Source organism: Ornithodoros turicata, chromosome 9, assembly GCF_037126465.1.
Source record: "Ornithodoros turicata isolate Travis chromosome 9, ASM3712646v1, whole genome shotgun sequence".
Taxonomy (NCBI): Eukaryota; Metazoa; Arthropoda; class Arachnida; order Ixodida; family Argasidae; genus Ornithodoros; species Ornithodoros turicata.
Genome location: NC_088209.1, coordinates 13,183,204 through 13,200,287, shown reverse-complemented (window position 1 = coordinate 13,200,287; position 17,084 = coordinate 13,183,204). Strand labels below are relative to the sequence as shown.

The window sequence follows — 17,084 nt, the reverse complement described above, 5'->3', positions numbered from 1 at the left end:
GGGGGGGGGGGGGCAAGCGTGCAAACCCCTTCCCCCTACCAAATTTTTTTCTGGGGGCAGACACTGAGCATTGTGTGGGTGTACAAAGGTTCTTATGACATCTGAGAATAATCATTCCGATATATGATTAAAGAGTGCTCTATTTTAACGAGCGACCTTAGAGTTCAGAGCCCTCCCCTTGCCCCTCTCAGTACGCCCGTGGCTGTAACAGTGTGCGGGGCAGTGGGTAAACACGGCAAATACGGGTATGGTATATGCAGCTGTACTTCGAATTACTTGTACATTTTACATTTTTGTCTGTTATGACTTTTTGATCAATATTATTTAAATAGCAAACGTATTCATTTGTAATTCGGGGACCTTTTCTTCAAGACCCTTGTTTTGAAACAATGAGGTAGACGTGCTGTACGGATTACTATAGTGACTTATGTGTTGACTTAATAAGTAAATTACTTTATATGGACACAGACCTCCTGTGCCTCACAGTACAAAACCATAGCTGACTCTTATTGCCCTTTTAAGCGATCACGCAATCGAAAATAGCCGCTCCACATCTTTCTAAAAAAAATTTTCGTCACCTCACCTCAACGTCCTTGTCAAAAAATTTTCCTCGCCTCACCTCAATCTCTCTTTTGAGAATTTTTCCTCGCCTCCCCTCAGTGTGCGTGAGGTGAGGGTGATGTGAGGGGTGAGGGCACCCTCACCCTCATTTGCCCTCGTGAAATGAGAAATCGCACAGCAAGCACAGCACTACGGTTTCGATATCGCTCTCGAGGCTTACCTTTTCTTGCGAGACGGATATTGCGTGTGATCGCCTGCAACAGCACAGCACGCAGAAACTTTGTCAACATCCGGGTTGCACAGTGAGCACTGCGAGGACTTCTATTTGTGTTTTATCGCACGGGTACCGTTTTTATCTGTTAGAACGTGGGCCTGTGTCCCTCTGTACAGCTTTCTGAGGTAAGGTCTAACGATGTTTCGCACGGCATAACACCATTGACGTCCTTTATCCTTTGCGGTTTTTCGTTGCTGTGTGTCTGTATTGCTAGGCCTAACGTGCGTTTGGTGAAAACTTTTTGTTCGACCGTGCCGTAATTTTTCTCGCTTTATCGCATTTTTCAGGCGCAGTCATGGCCCCGGTAGGACCAGCCGATAAGAAAAACAACAACCTGCCGGTATGGGGGAACGAGAAGACCATGAACCTGAATAATCTTATCTTGACAAACATTCTGTCGTCGCCTTATTTCAAAGTGAACCTGTATAAACTGAAGACTTACCACGAGGTCGTGGATGAAATATATTACAATGTAAGGCTCAGTTTTCTAATGTCAGTATCGCACATTATGACTTGGAATGATGGGATCTCTTCATAAATATTTGTTACAGGTTCAACATTTGGAACCATGGGAAAAAGGAAGTAGGAAGACATCTGGGCAGACAGGCATGTGTGGTGGCGTACGTATTGGCTATTTGTTTATTGTAAGATACAGTACCTCAGTGTTAATGAATGAATGCACATTACAATCTGGTATGGTAGGTGTTAGCGACCTGGAGAAGAAAAATAAGATCCCTCCTTAGAGACGTAGGCTTAACTGAGAAAACTTTGACAGACAATAGCATGCTGGGAATACGTACAATACGAGACTACGTCCGAACGTGGGAAACGGAGAATTTGGCTAAAGAGTATGGACACCAAACCGGCATTGAAAAACTTCAGAGCAGGAAAGTAAAGAATTAGATCCGAAACCATGTATGACAACTCTACAGTAAGCACCCTGCTGTTCGAAGCACGAGCGGGAGTCCCACGAACAAAACTATGGTGGGCCAAAATTCGACACAACGAGCCACAGCCAGCAGACTGCAACACAAGGGACGTAGACTGCGCCATCTGTGGGGAGACTGAGGAGACAATTGACGACATCGTTTTACGATGCACGAAATTGTTGCCCATACCAGGAACGAGCTCTATCGCGGTTGCCTTAGGTTTCGAGAATGATGCGCTTAACCTTGGCGTTGTCCGCCCGATACAAAGGGCAGAGCCAACATCATCATTATCATCATCATGCACAACTTTAGCACAGTTTTTTTTTTTCTCTCTGACATAGTGTGCCAACCTTTGATATCTCGATATTGAAAGGGTTATAATGCTTGGGTATTGATAGTCAATTACATAATATACACATTGCACTGCACTGTGAAGCAAAGGGGAATTATCCTACCCAACGTGATTAACAAGACGCAAACTCTCGAGTATACTGCAATCTTGAGATGTGACATGAGGTGAGCCTGTGCCTTAATCGTACCCTGCCCAAGCCTGCTTTCTATGGGAGTGAGCAACTTAGCAGGTAGAGCCACAATGATTTCACAGCAACAAATTTCAGTATTCCTTTATTTTTTCAGCTGTCACAGTTTCCTAATCTCATTTTCTGCGCATCTGTTACGCAACGTTTCATGCACATTAGTGTAAAGTTCCAACTGAAGGTTCACATCAGTGCCGATGCCTGTCTCAGACATTTTTCCTATTCAACTTCGGGCAAATTGCAATGTGGAGGGGGTCGGAGTCCCTTAACAATTTATTAATTGAGCTGAAATCGTGAGTGTTCATAAAGTGTGCAAGCTTGATAAGAGTCTGCTGCTTCGTAAATTGTTGCTTGCCTGATGTATGTAGCCGTACAGATAAACCATGTTGCGCTTAATTTGACAGGTGCGCGGTGTCGGTGCTGGCGGGATCGTGTCAACAGCATTCTGCATTCTGTACAAACTTTTCACGTTGAAGTTGACCCGAAAGCAGGTTAATGGCCTGATGACCCATTGTGATTCACCGTACATTCGAGCCTTGGGCTTTATGTACCTCAGGTAAGTTTTTCTCTTTCCATTACATGTATTCGAAGAGAGGGTTTTAAAAAAATATCTTAGTTATATAGTTGCAGATAAATTAGTTCAAAAGTATGTAAATTGCACTGACAAGTACGCCATGCTAAAAAATACACTGATACAGTTGAAAATTGGTAACTTAATTTTTGTAATTTTTTAAATGTTCTGGACACATCTCAGTAACAAATTCTAAAAATATTCTAATTAACTGTACGACTAAATCGCGGATGCCTCTCACCTATCGGGGCCATAAACTGGCATTCTGTCCCCTTATCCCAGTTTTTTATAATAGTGTGGCCTCTATGTCATTGTAGTCATACTTCCGTTGAATTGATTGCCTGTCTTACAAAAAACCAAAACAAAGGTAGCAGTATTAGAAAAGAGTAGTTAGTTACAGATACAAATGCACATATGAAAATGTACCTAATATTTTTGTCAAGATACATAAAGTATCTGCAGGGTGTACCAGAAAACGTGTCAGTGAATTATAATTAAAAAGCTACACCACCTCGAATCATGCGGTCAACGGCATTTGTTTTTACTATGTTTTTGTCCCCTTCTGATGTGAATATCGTGTAACATAAGTTTCATTATGTAAATTTTTACAAACTGAAGTTTGAAATTTGGAAAATAAAGGTCACTTTTTCACCCCAGCAATGTGAAGAGTGTGTCTCATTTATTAAAGTTAATGATAATTGACAGGGATCTTCAGGAGCTATCCCATCAGAAAAAATTGTCAAACATCATGTTCTACGGGGCTCCCACAAATGCTTTTGACTTCATGATACAATTACCTCACCCTACACAGAGGGAGCTACTATTCAGGCACCCTAGAGAGGGCGATCAATGACAAGGTTGCACTGTTTTACCGCATTGTTGTAGGCAGTGCCACCTGTGTGTGGTGATGTGAACGTGAAGCAGACACAACAAAAAATGGCTGTGTTTGAGTGAGGTAGGCCATTGAAAGTGCACATGTTGAGATTTTCCTCGTTTTTTTAATCGCTTTTATACAGGACTATATCACTCACAAAAAAAAATTCACATAAAACTGCAAACAAATGGCTGTCTGCTAAGTTTGGGGCAGGATAAACAGTCCTCTCTTTTTACAGCGCTATTAAAATTCGTGATCGCTAAACCAACCCTGTAGATACAGGTTACTCAGATACTTTTTTTCTGGGATGCTTAAAGAACTCTGCTTGAGGAGTATAATTTTAATGATACGCGTATTTATATTCTTTCGTAGGTTTACTCAGCCACCTGGAGACTTGATAGATTGGTACGAACCGTACTTTGACGACGAAGAGGTATGTGACGATGGAAGTATTTGATAAGTATTAGAATAAGTTTTGTTCTTCTGGTACAAAGGATGGCATCAACAACAAAACACCCCTGCTACCATCTGTGATAGGATGACTCCGAGCAATACGAAGGACTAATTGAGTCACATTTGCATTATCCACCAGAGAGACACTCGTTGGAAGAATCCTATCTCAGGGCTTCGTGGGGCAGTTCCTCCTGCTACACGTCGTAGCAGTCCTCGGGAAAGTTGCGCGAAACCTGTTTTTTCCTCGGTAATGCTTTGGTGCTCGCAGTGTGTGATGGATTTATTCCGGAGAGAGCCACCCTTGAGATGTTTTTTGTTCGGCTGGATGCGGTTGCGTTACGCAGCTCTTTATGTGTTGTACCTCTGACACACAGGCGGCCCAAAGGCCTTTCCAGAGAAGGACACCCTTCCGAACGGTGTTTACATCTAAGGCCCCTGGTTTTCTGCTGTGGCAAATTCAAAATTCTGCGGCACCCACTCATAAATTCCGCAATTTTCCGCGGCAAGCAGTTAACTTTATTTTCTCTAATAATGTGGGAACAAAAAATATTTTTTAAAAGTTAGATTCAAAGCACTGTTGTGGCTCAGCATTACATACCGTATTTTCTCGAATCTAAGACGACCTCGAATATAAGACGACCACCAAGTTTAGGGTACACGAATTTGGAAAAAAAAGTAAGCAGGGATTGGAAGGCAGTATAGCATTTGGAATCAATGCACAATACCGTTTATTTATCATCACTTTCTACGCTACTGTGTTCTTTGTTGTTAAATGCACACAGCTCATTGTCCTCTGTTCCGTTCAAGAAGTTGGACAAACGTCGACAACGTCGTCTGGCACATTGCACCAAGTATCCAAAATTCACTGCGCTGGCACAATTCTTGATCTCTCCCTGTTGTTTTAGCCACCTTATAACACTTCTTTCCGATACTTGGAACCGCCTTGCCACCGCTAAATTGTTCCTGTATTTACGAAAGTTTTAACTTTTCATCAAAACGCCGGAGACTGACGCCATGACAGTGAACGAAGAAAGAATGAATGACGTCTCAGCCGTCCCCATTGTGCCCGTACTTGCATCACGCTGACACCGCAACGTGTGATATCGGACGTGCCGCGCTATTGGCTGATCCCATCACCCGCTTCCGCCTCTCCCCTGACACTGTTGTGGCGCTCATATTCTAATATAAGACGACCCACGACTTCGGAACGCTGGATTTTGGAAAAAAAAGGTAGTCTTATAATCGAGAAAATACGGTACGTGATACCTTGTGTTCTCTTCTGACAAAGAATGCAGTCTATCGCCTGCAGTCATTTTATACCTGCTGAAAGATCTCTTGCATCTAGAGTTTATAGGGACTTCATAGAAAGATCGTAGGAAGTAGCTTACAATACATGTCCTGTGGAAGTTACATCATTAGGACACCGTTTTTGTTTCTGGGCTGTATGCATTCTTTAAAGGGACAGTCCCGACCCCGACAGGTATTCACATTCTGCCTGAATAACATTCTGCCACACGCGTACATACCGTGTGCGCTAGGACGCAGCTGAAAACCGAACTGTTTCGCAGAAATTGAATAAGATCAAACAGCCAAACCATATCTGCTTTCGCTTTCCTACTCACCGTGACGTCATGGAAAGTACGCTGTAAACTTAGATAATTTGGCGGGAGCAAAGACTTTGAGCAAAGCAATTCTATTCCCATGTGAAGCATGGAACGCAGAAAGACTCGTAAAAAAATTGGAGCACGTTCTGGTGAATATATTTGGCGAAATGGAGCGTGCTGCAGAAAAATGCGTCACTACCGGTAGCCGGCGCAGCCTACATTCGGGTCACACTCTCAATCTTAAAATGCTGTAATAAATTTTCAGGTGCGAATACGGAGGAGATATTTTGCAGACTGGTCAAGGAAATGATGAGGAGTCATGTTGTGGCGTCAGTTGAGTTTGGAATTGGGGTGTCCGGACTGCCCCTTTAAGTGTATGGCAAACTTCCAGACATCAAATCAAAGTCCCCCGCTGCCACCACTAAACTGCACACGGGAGGGACGCCGCCCCTTCCTCGGGTGGAGTATGCACAGTAAACTTGGGATAACATTACCTTAAAGGGAGACTTCGGAAGGATTCGAAAAAAATTAGGCGAGCAGCATACCGAACACGGACAGCTCCCTTGATACCAAATACAACATTCACATTCATTGTGTGCGAGTAATTAATTCATAAATGATGACAATACCAAACCGAAACCAGAATGTGAAACGCACAGCGGAGGAAGATACCGTGACGTCACCGGGCATTGCCGTCTGCTACAAAGCTTGCATTCTTCCATGCAGGATGACGTCGGCAGTGTTGCTTTCGGTGCCCTCTTGCTTCACAGAGGCGAAGTGCTCACTTCGTAATAATTCGTTTGAATAAAATCTGCGCAGTTTGGGAACACGATATTTCGTATGTGTGTTCTGACACCGCAAGGGTTACTGCTATGTCACAATGGCTCTGGTGATTTTGTTGCAGAGTCCCACTTTAAGCTAAACTGCAGTCTGTCTGTGTTGGTCCTGCAGCATGGCCTATTTCGTAAAGCAGGCTTCACCTCATGAAGGGAAGCCCACTTTCGGGAGGTGTCGTTCATATTCCGCGAATAGTCGGGTATCCGGAAATCCGAATATTGGGTACTGGATTCGCGAATGAAACACTTCGGGTGATTAATATTTGTCTCAAATTCAGGAACTCGAATATCCGCACACTCCTAAAAATAACGGGTTTCCTGAAATTCCGTGCCAAACGAAGGATTCCCTTACCCGTGACACACGATAAAGCAGCGGAGCTCTCATGAGGGGGTCTTTGCGGAAGAGGAGTTTGCTTATCTCCTTTGCAGATGAAAAGGCGTAACCTCAAACGCAGTATCCGCTGACGATTATTAGACCACAACAATTTAGATTAAAAAATGCGCATCTTGTAGGTTTTAATTATTTAGCGGATAAAGTTAGAACACCAGCTAATTTAGTAATTGCAGTCTCTAAAAGACCCGACGAAAGCTTTTTAGTACAGTACTCCGGACCCACATTCCAGATGGCGCTACTGAGCACAGGGGAGATAGACGCTGTCATGTGTCACCCGCTTGATTTCCTTTCAGCATTGTGTCATTAAACATGTCATTTAAAGTGGGAATAAAGGATAGAGATGCGAAGCCCCGAAAAAAAAACCCGGAAATTTTTTGGGAAAAAACAGTCTCTTTTTCCGTTTTTTTTCCTCGTCTCCCAAAAATAGCCCAAAAAACAGTCTCTTTTTCCGTTTTTTTTCCTCGTCTCCCAAAAATAGCCCAAAATTTCCAGGCGACAGAGTTCAGAAATGTAAATTTTCGTGCCTTTGATGTGTTCCAACCTGCCAATAGTGCCTTAGGTGCCTCTAATCCGCCAACAACCACCAACTTAGTGCTCCGCCTGGCCGCTCCAAGCGATTGCCATCACATTCACATAATGTCGGAGTTCTGGTCGGAGTGGACAGGTTGTACCTATCGCTGAGTAGACAGCTGTCCCATGGGATGTTCTGCTCTGCATTTATGCCTAGATGATGAACACTACTAAAGCTTCTAGAACATTGTATGCTGTGGTTTGGCCGGCAATGCTTCGACTCAGCAGTAACCACATTTGTTTCAATTAATCAAATTTTTCAACAACAAAAAAACAACAGAAAAACTGTTTTTTTTTTTCTTTTTTGGACCGATTCAAAATTTCCGAAGATTTTGCATCTCTAGTAGAGGACCCCCACCTCAAAAGGGGTTCTAGCAAGCCCGTGTGTCAGGGGTGTTAGGCACTGAGAGTAAACAAACGGGGGTCTTTCATGGTTCTGAGATGCCCCCACCCCACCCCTAGAAGAGTGCCTACCGTGTGATTACCAGTTGCCCTCTTTGCCTCCTACAGAGCAGCATCTGAACTTGAGAAGAAGCTTGTGGTTGCTCTCTTTCTCTCGGCCGTGACAAGAATGCAGGTGTGCTGTGCATAGCCTGTGATAAAGCCGCAGGTGCCAATCTCCGCCTTGACGTGGCCTGCCTCTTTTTCCAGAGCTCCCTCTCGTACCAGCCTGGAGGCGGTTGTTCCAATTCCTCCATGTTCAGCCTTGCGCTAGAGATCGGGCAAGTACATCTAGTCACCCGGAACGGGGGAGAGGTCCTTACGAAGTCGTGTGCAGTGGTGTTTGTTGCAGGCATAGATAGTGAGTGACCTGCAAGGGTTTCCCCTCTTTTTTGCCTCCTGGGAGGTTAGCTTCCCTGCATCCTTTTGGCTTTTTTTTTTTTTTGAACCTATTGTAGGGGACAAAGAATTTAGGGAAGTAATCTGGGAGAAGGCTTGATCATTATTAGGGTTGAAAGTCGCGGATTTATTGTTGTGCTTCGATGGTACGAGTTCTTTGCAAAAGTAAACAAGCACAAGTCACTGACAAGTCACCGCGCATGCCCCCTCGCGCAAACCCATCCAGAGCTCGTTGTCGTCTTTAATCTGTAACAGAAATCCAGTTTGGCCCATAGGGACGGAGTGACGAGACTTTACGTCGCTGAATAACAAGGAGTACCTTTTCCTTACACTTTATGACGTTGCTGCGTTGCTGTCGCCAAACATTAACAGGGGTGCCATCCAACGTATTGCTTCATAGAGGAGAGCCTGCCGGGCGAACGCCATGCATTCTGGACAGGTCATGGTCGCACATCACCGCACACGTGACCTTAAAGATGGCTGCGCCTTGATTGGCGGTTAAACAGTTTGTGAACAATTAGGTTTTTCGATCCCGGAACATATTTTCATCCCATACTCTTTCAGTGAAACATGCAGTTTTGTACATGACGGCTCGTACTGTTGACCACTGCCAAATATGCGATGACGAACCTGCGTTACGACCACGACCTACTACAGGGTTACTCTAGCGAACGTTACACATTTCGACCGCACCGTAAAAATAGAAGACTAGATTTGGCCCATCCCAAACTTTGCAGACTGATAGCCATTTATGTGAAGTTTCATTCGAATTTTTTGTAAGCGCTATGGTCACGTAGAAAGAAAATTAAAAATAAAGCAAAATCTCGCCCCATGCATTTTCAATGGCCTATCCCACACAAACTCCGCCATTTTTTCTTGTGTCTGCTTCACGTTCACATCACTTCACACAGGTAGCGCTGCCTACAACAATGTGACATGCCAATTCTGACGTTATGCACCAATCCTCTTGTTCTGTACGCTGGTGCCACCTGTGTGTGGTGAAATGAAAGTGAAGCGCACACAGCAGAAAATTGCTGCTTTTGAGTGAGATGGGCCATAGAAAATGCATAGAGTGAGATTTTGCTTGTTTTTTTATTTTTCTTCTACAGGACCATAATGCTCACAAAAAATTCCAACAAAACTTCAGACCCATGGCTACCAGTCTGCAAAGTTCGGTGTTGGACAAACCCCGTCTTTTATTTTTAAGATGTGATCAAAATGTGTAACGTTTGCTAGACTAACCCTGTAGGTTATAACGACCATCTCATAATCGGCAACCCCCTATGAGGAGGCTGTCCGCACAATCCGCTAGGGGCGCTACTCATCGACCCGTGAGATCTGCATCATGATTGGGCAATGGAATTTGGGATTTTGAACGTGCAGAAGCGGACGTACGATTACTGTAGCAGACGACAGCAACAGCTCTTATGAAAACGCATAGAATGTCAAGCAATTTTAGAATGAGACATCTTCCGTGGGACGTCCACGGCTTGTCCAAAAAAATACTAAGGTAATCTGAAGTACAAAGTTTTGTAGAAGTTGAGGAAACAATAACCGGGCCGATGAGTGGCGCCACCTCTAGCTTCCAAATGCTGTGCTGGGAAGGGGTGCCTATGACATGGTCGTTATAATCTAGTAGTTCGTTGTTAAGAGACACTGAGCCGATGTGATGTACTTAAACTAAGGCGGAATGAGAAACTATGTCGCGGAAGAAGCGCTGTAAAGTTTACGATGGCAAAAGACGTTCATCTCTCGACATTATGGCAACGGGAATATGTCAGCAAGTGCTAAAAGACGTGTAAACAATGTCACACGACCTCAAAACAACTTTTCCTATGACGTGCGACCGCGACAAGATGGGCAGTTTTGCGAAAAGCACCTGCTCGAGGGCAGTTAACAACAATGGTGGGTTTGTGTCACACCTGTGGCAAACATCCCATATCCTCGAATGTTGGTGTGGCTAGAAAGGAGCCACCGTAGCTGAAGCACGACCGGGTTTTCTGGCTCCCGACAACCTCCAGTTACTCAGTTGGCACTGTAGGCCAGTATATGCTTTGCAAGTAGGTCAGCAATCCGTGCAGCTCCCTAGCTTCCCCCCCTTCTCCCGTAGAATGACCTCCTCGTGAGTGGAGAGATGCTGTCATGTGGTATGTTCAAGCTCTTTCACCCTCCCTTTGGTTTACCCTCTCCCATGTGCAGAGAGGAACTGTTGTAGCATTTCTTTTTCTTTTTTTTGTGTGTGTGTGTGTGCGTGCGCGCGCTTGCACAATGCAGTGGAAGTACAAAATTTGGTGATAATGCGTCCTTTGAAAACCGTTTTGAGGAACGTTCTTTCGCGATTTGTGCAAATTGCAGCTTTCGCACATATTTTCCGCCGTAGAAAAAGTATGCAAGTATGGTAGAATGTTTGGCGTAAACGCTTAAACATCACGACATCCAGCTGCGTACTTGGATTAGAGAATGGCTGTTTATGAAGAGGTGGCCAGCACCATGGACACCATGCCAGCTCTACCACACCAGATGTGCACCACAAGGAATAGATGTCTTCATTTGGCTCAGCTTCTGTATTTTGTAATTGGGCAGTTCACTAGTGAAAATCGAAGAGGGTATCACTCCAGGAGAAAAAGAAAAGCCGTTTTCCTATTCAACAAAAATTGCGACTACAATTAGCGCAGATGCCCTGTAGCTTTGATGTTGCACAGTAGTGTTCTAACAAACTCGGGCATAGTAAAAACCTTGTTCCCGTCCAAGATGCGGTAGGCACTGTATTGGTGGCCAAATGCCTCATTTTGAATGAGACAATCCTGGTGTAGTTGTTCAATCCTGCTGTCCTGCTATTTTTATTATTTTTTCCCTCGCTGGAGCCACGTGTCACTTTTTTTTTTTTATGGATCAGTATCAAATGAAGAAAGCAAAAACTGAAACAATGTTTGCTCTTCCCATATGCAGTATTCGCGCGGGAACTTTTGTTTTACTGAACCTCATTTTGTCAAGATCATCATTACTGTCATCATTCAGAAATTCGGGAATGTCAAAAAAAGGAAAAAGAAATGGTTCAAACCAGATTGCAGAATTGTCGATGTCAAGCCTGTGGTGAGAGAGTTTTTCAGTTGCGCACAGAAGCCACAGTGATTGGCTCATGATTGCACTATGTTAAAGTAAAAAATAACTTCGTTTTCTCTTTCCCTTCCACTCTTATGTCCTGTTTTCTGCCTCGGGTAACATAGTCACCCCAGCAGCATAGCAACCCACTTGGAATGCAAACTGCAGAACTGAATCATGCCGAGTTGGCCCGCGAGCAACGAGGAAAAAGATAGGGGAAATGCTTGTAGCTCTAAATGAAAATGTCTCTATTCAGTCGGTAGAATGCTTCGCGTCTCTTTTGCATTCTGCGAGAATTTACCCAATGCACTCGGTATTTACAAATTTAATCTCACGCCCGTTTCTCCCCTGCGTTTTGGACTCAGGAACTGGACGTCAAGGCTGGCGGGGGACAGACAATGACCATCGGAGAGATGCTTCGCCACTTCCTCACCAAGCTAGAGTGGTTCTCCACCTTGTTTCCCCGAATCCCCGTCCCCATTCAGAAAGAGATCGAGCAGCGCATGCTCGCTCATCCGCCGAAGCGGATGGTGGCCACCGAGGACGTACAGGAAGCCGAAGCTGGTGGAGACGTTGCTGCGACTGCGGATGAGCATGGTGGCAGCAGGAGGAATAGGTAGCTTCTCTTCCAGGTTAACTTAGCGGCACTCGTACTACCCGTCGGCTTTTTCAGGAGCCCAGCGGCGCGTGACAGCAACGGAACCAGGGACGTGCACGAGGACGTCGACAGGGAACGCAGCCGCCACAGGGAGAGGAGGAGGAGCCGAAGTAGGGACCGTCACTCCGGCCACAGTCAGCATAGGTCTGTCAATTCTTTATCGACGTAGGTCGGTGTATAAGTATACTTAGGGCTGTAATGCAGCTCGAAATCCCGCCTCATCTGTCACTGTCCATCAGAAGTCACCGTGGAAAATGTCTTTGCACTGGGGTGAATTCAAGCTGTGCAATCAAATTTCCAAAAAACAGTCAGAGAAAGCAGCTGCAGATGGCCGACATGGTCCTTGCATAATTTGGAAGCGTCCCCTCGGCTTTTTTCTCTTTTTCTTTCTTGTCGGTGCACGCTCCACTTATACATGCTTGAGCTGTGCTGCTGTACGTCAAGGACCAGGCGAGGACTAGCGACTTCTCAACAGTTGTGTGTTCTACGAATCCCTCTTTTCACGGGTTGAGAATCATTTAAAGGTGTGGGGAACAGAAGCCTTGTGTGCACTCTGTAGGTCTCCTGCACTTGTCTTATTGCAGGAGCACAGTTTATTCATTGCAGAACACGCTGCAGAAAAAAAAAGGAAAACTCCCTCATTGCCCTACCCATTTTTTGTACTAGTTCTTTTGGGGGCGTGATTCCGTGAGCCACAGTCAGGATGCCACGTTTCCCCCCTGCAATAATACGTACAATGTACAATGTTTGTCATTGCAGCAGAAGTCGAGAGGACCGCGCGCACCGCTCCGACGCACACAGGGGTGGCAGGGACGGAGACCGTTACCACGAGAAGCGCCATCGACGCAGCAGCTCCGAGCGCAGGCACAGATCACGTGACCGATCCAGGGACAGAAATCCCAGGAGGGACCGCTCTCCGAGAGATCGCCGTCGGTGAACACAGCGGCGGTTTGTGTGTGTCATGGGTGTCGTCTGTTCTCATCACATCATTGTCAAGAACTGAGCTGCACGCGGAAAGAGACGGCAGTACTTAGGCTTTCATAATTACGTGGGAATTTTGGAAATAAACCATCGCACCGGCATAAGCCGGTGGTTGTAACTCTGGTTTGTGCATCTGCCATTGGTTGATTGGTTCATTTGTTGCAGTCTTCAGTTCTCATGCAGCGCGCCGAGATAAGATTTACGTTTTACTTCTACCTCGGTGTGTGGAGGAAGCACAAAGTATGTGTAGACATGCAGAACTGGTGGTGTGCACAAAGTGCTGTGTAGGTACACTCTAATATGTAGCATCAGTTAGTGAAATCATGCTGTCACATGTACTATTTTTATAGCAGGGAAGATGTCTAGCGTCACTTTGTTACGTGCACAGTTTGAAGCATGCTCAACAGAAACGCAGTTTCATTGGTTGAGATCCTAGTGGTCATTAGGAAAGTTGAGATGATCTGGGCCTGCTTGTATGAACAGTGAGGACATTCCTCAGTTGCAGCCTCAATAGCTTTGCAGTGCTTTACATTCAAATGGCATTGAGGACTGTAATGCATGCCCGATGCACTACTGAAACTGCTACGGACACTACTGAGGAATCTCCTTAATGTTTGTGCAAGCAGGCCCTGGGCTGCGCCACTCCTGTTCAGTGAAATTCGATTGTGATCCGAGTGGTGACCCACTCTGCCTGACCACGACTCTCTGCTCTAAGGGGTATCCTCCCATACCCCTCTCCACTTATCTTTCCCATGTGCTGGCAGGGTGACACTGGATCAGCTCCAGCTGATGAAACTGTCATTGTTAAGTATGGTTTGAGCGGTACGCTGCAATGCACCTTCACTGCCTCTATTTTCTGTAACTTTACAAGTAATGAGATATTTATGGTGTGAACATAGTCCGTCGACTGCTGTCCGGTAAAAATGCTTTTTAAAAGGTAGTGCATTGGAACTGGGCTTAAACTTGAGGTTGGTGGCATTGTTTGCACGGTTATGGGGTTCCTCATGTGGTTTCTATAGTTGGAATTGTGAAAGAAAAAAGAAAAGCATCTCACTTCTACAGGTTACTTCACAGCACATAGTGTTGCAGTCAGCGCTAACCAGTGATGCCACTGGCCTAATAAACTGAGTAGTTTGAGGACACCAAAGAGCCATAAAACTGGCCTGAAGTACAGAGCAGCCCAAGCTTAAGGTCTGAGGCAAATATTGACTTGCATAGCTATTATTGAAAGCCAAAGTGACTTCCAAATGTGTGCTTTGCAGTATACATAAGCACGTATAACAAGCATATCGGCAACTGTCATAATGGTTGAGAGAGCAAGCTCCCACGTGATGCCAAGTGCTTCTACCAGCCCTGTACCATATCGGAGTTTAATTCGCTGTTTTTTCATCCTGTTCGGAAATTGTGTTAGCTCTGATGCTGTAGAAGTAGTGAATGTCTACATCCTGCTACCCTGAATCGCACTTCCGTCGTGGTCTGTGTCGCTGAGGCATACCAGCAGCAGTGATAAACTCCTCGTGGAGTGTTTATATTGGCTGCATTTGGAAACCAGCAGTATGTCACTGAAGTGTAGTAGGTTTCAGCATTTGTGTGTTTGCCCACCCAAGCAGCACAACACCTTGGCCCAATATTGGCAATATTGGCCCAAGATTAGGCTTGCATTGCCCATATTGCTCCAACATTGGACTGATATTGGCAATACTGGCACAATATTGTGCTGGCATTGCCAATATTGGTCCAACATTGGACCGATACTGTCAATACTGGCACAATATCGGGCTGGCATTGCCAATATCGGTCCAATATTGGTCCAAGGTGTTGTGCTGCTTGGGTATGTGCAGGTTTCTGAGCATGCATTGCATCAGTGGAACAACTGGCGAAGCGGTCTCAAATGCACCATTTGTCGTGGCTGCTTGTTGTGTCTGTCTGACTGCCCCACGTTGAAAACATTGATGGTCGAAATAAATTTCCAATTTTGCATCGCCAAAATACAGTTGACCCAACCGTTTCCAAAGCTACTGTAGAAGTGTTTTTTTCCGCGTGGAAAATATTTTCGCGTTTTCGAACAAAGCTGGTTTGAGGAGTGATTCGCGAGAACTTAAATTCGCGACTCAGGATTCTGGGAGTGCTTTGCTCTTGCCTATTGTGCTGCGGTCAATACTCGGGCATATTTCGACACATACTAAGACATCCGTTGTTCACGGGGATGGCGGCGTTTAGGCCAATCCCTTTCTTCTCCTCACAGACATAGGAGGAATAGTCCTGTACCTAATGGTCTTTAGGGACCCTACAGGAGGCCATAGTACTGGCCGTGTGCAGGTCAGCCAATTCATTTTAGCAGTTCTAATTCATTATCACTCAGGGCACTCAACAGTTCGGTTGAGATGTCGTACTATCATATAAGCTGGTTTTGAGAAGGCGGGGAAAGGCATGTTGCGGCTTCGTGGTATAGTGGTATACATGTATATGTACAGTGGAATGCGTTTGTGGGAGTAACAAAAGCGTGATCAATTTTCATTTCTTTACATCTTGCCTGATGGGATAAAGCAATCTTCTTCGGCTTGCTTAAATTACCTACGCTGCATGGAGTAGAAAGGGTCAAGGTAGTCAGGCATAGCGTCGAGCGCCACACGATTTTCACCCTCATATGGCAAGAGTTATTCTCAGGAACATAAATTCGCGATTTTGCAGGAATGCGCGAAAAACGCGAAAAATAATTCCGCGCGAAAAAAACCACTTCTACAGTATACGCCTTTATGCGGGCAGGGAATATGTGCAGACCTCGACAAACTACAGAGTAGGCCATTGCAGCTCCAACGAGGATAAGTTACAAAGTCAACACTTCCCAAAATTGACAAATCTGAGAAAGCATCTAAGTAATGCAGAGAAAGAAAAGGGCTAAAAAATGGGTTTTCAGTGTTCTTAACTGCTGGTTTTTCTTTTTGGTCCAGCGAATCTACTGCATGTGAAGTCTAGTTGATCTTTCCTTGTACAGTAGGGCAGTACAAATGCATATCAGTAGCCCATACAATCATATGCACAAACTAAATTGGACTCTGGCATAGTTTTCGGAGTGTCAAAATGGATGCTAGAAATCTTTAGTGTCAAACGCTTGTAAACTCAATAACAAACAGAAGACACACCATGAACACTTTACAAACTTTACTTAAACATGAATCCATTCAAGCCTGATCCTTCTGAACTGGAGTCGTAATACAGAGCTCTATGTATCGTGACACCCTATTGTTCATGAGCAGGCTTGAAGGACTAAGTTGAAGGTCAAGTCAAGTGCCCTCTTGAATGCTGGCGTCACCACCCCTACGTGTTATACAAGGACGCTGACGGTCCTATACGGAAATGTATCAACATATAGCACGGCCAGATAACACGCGTGGCTAAGGCTTTTCTGCTGCGGCAAATTCAAAATTCTGCGGCACCGATGGCAAGGAGTCCAAGGCTGCTTCGAGGGGGAAGCACTTCATTTGCTTGGATAATGTGGGAACAAAAAACATTTTATAATATAACTTTCATATTCAGCAAATTGAACTGTGAATTTTATTGTCACTTAGTCAAATATTTGGAAAACTTGAATAGTGTGTCTTCGATCTGCGAATTGAATGCTTCGAGAGACTAACATTCAACTCGAACTCGAGAACTCTAATATCCACACACCCCTAAACATATGGGATTCAGTGAAATTCCGTGCCAAACGAAGGATTCCGCGTGGAAAACGCCGGGCCTTACGCATGCTATACCTTCTTCACACGTGTTATACACAGAAAATTATGGTAGTCGGTCGTGTTTCCATACACGTTTAAATGAAATGGTGTTCTTACAATAACATGCTTCTGCCAAGCACAGAATATGATAAAGTCGCCCTCTGTTTTCTATATTTCTTGAA

At 44.9% G+C, this 17,084-nt stretch overlaps 1 protein-coding gene across 2 annotated transcripts; it reads left to right on the top strand.

The window, feature by feature from the left end:
- The first annotated feature begins 820 nt into the window (after positions 1–820).
- LOC135368140 (pre-mRNA-splicing factor 38B-like) lies at positions 821–13,307 on the top strand. 2 transcript variants are annotated; one of them, XM_064601251.1, is made up of 8 exons: positions 821–960; positions 1,123–1,307; positions 1,387–1,455; positions 2,705–2,856; positions 4,118–4,178; positions 11,910–12,160; positions 12,218–12,346; positions 12,965–13,307. In XM_064601251.1, the coding sequence occupies exons 2-8, from the start codon at positions 1,131–1,133 to the stop codon at positions 13,137–13,139; spliced, it is 1,014 nt and encodes a 337-aa protein (XP_064457321.1). In that variant the 5' UTR covers positions 821–960; positions 1,123–1,130; the 3' UTR covers positions 13,140–13,307. The 2 variants fall into 2 exon arrangements, with proteins under 2 accessions (XP_064457321.1, XP_064457320.1); XM_064601250.1 differs by having other exon boundaries at positions 12,962–13,307.
- Positions 13,308–17,084: the final 3,777 nt, after the last annotated feature.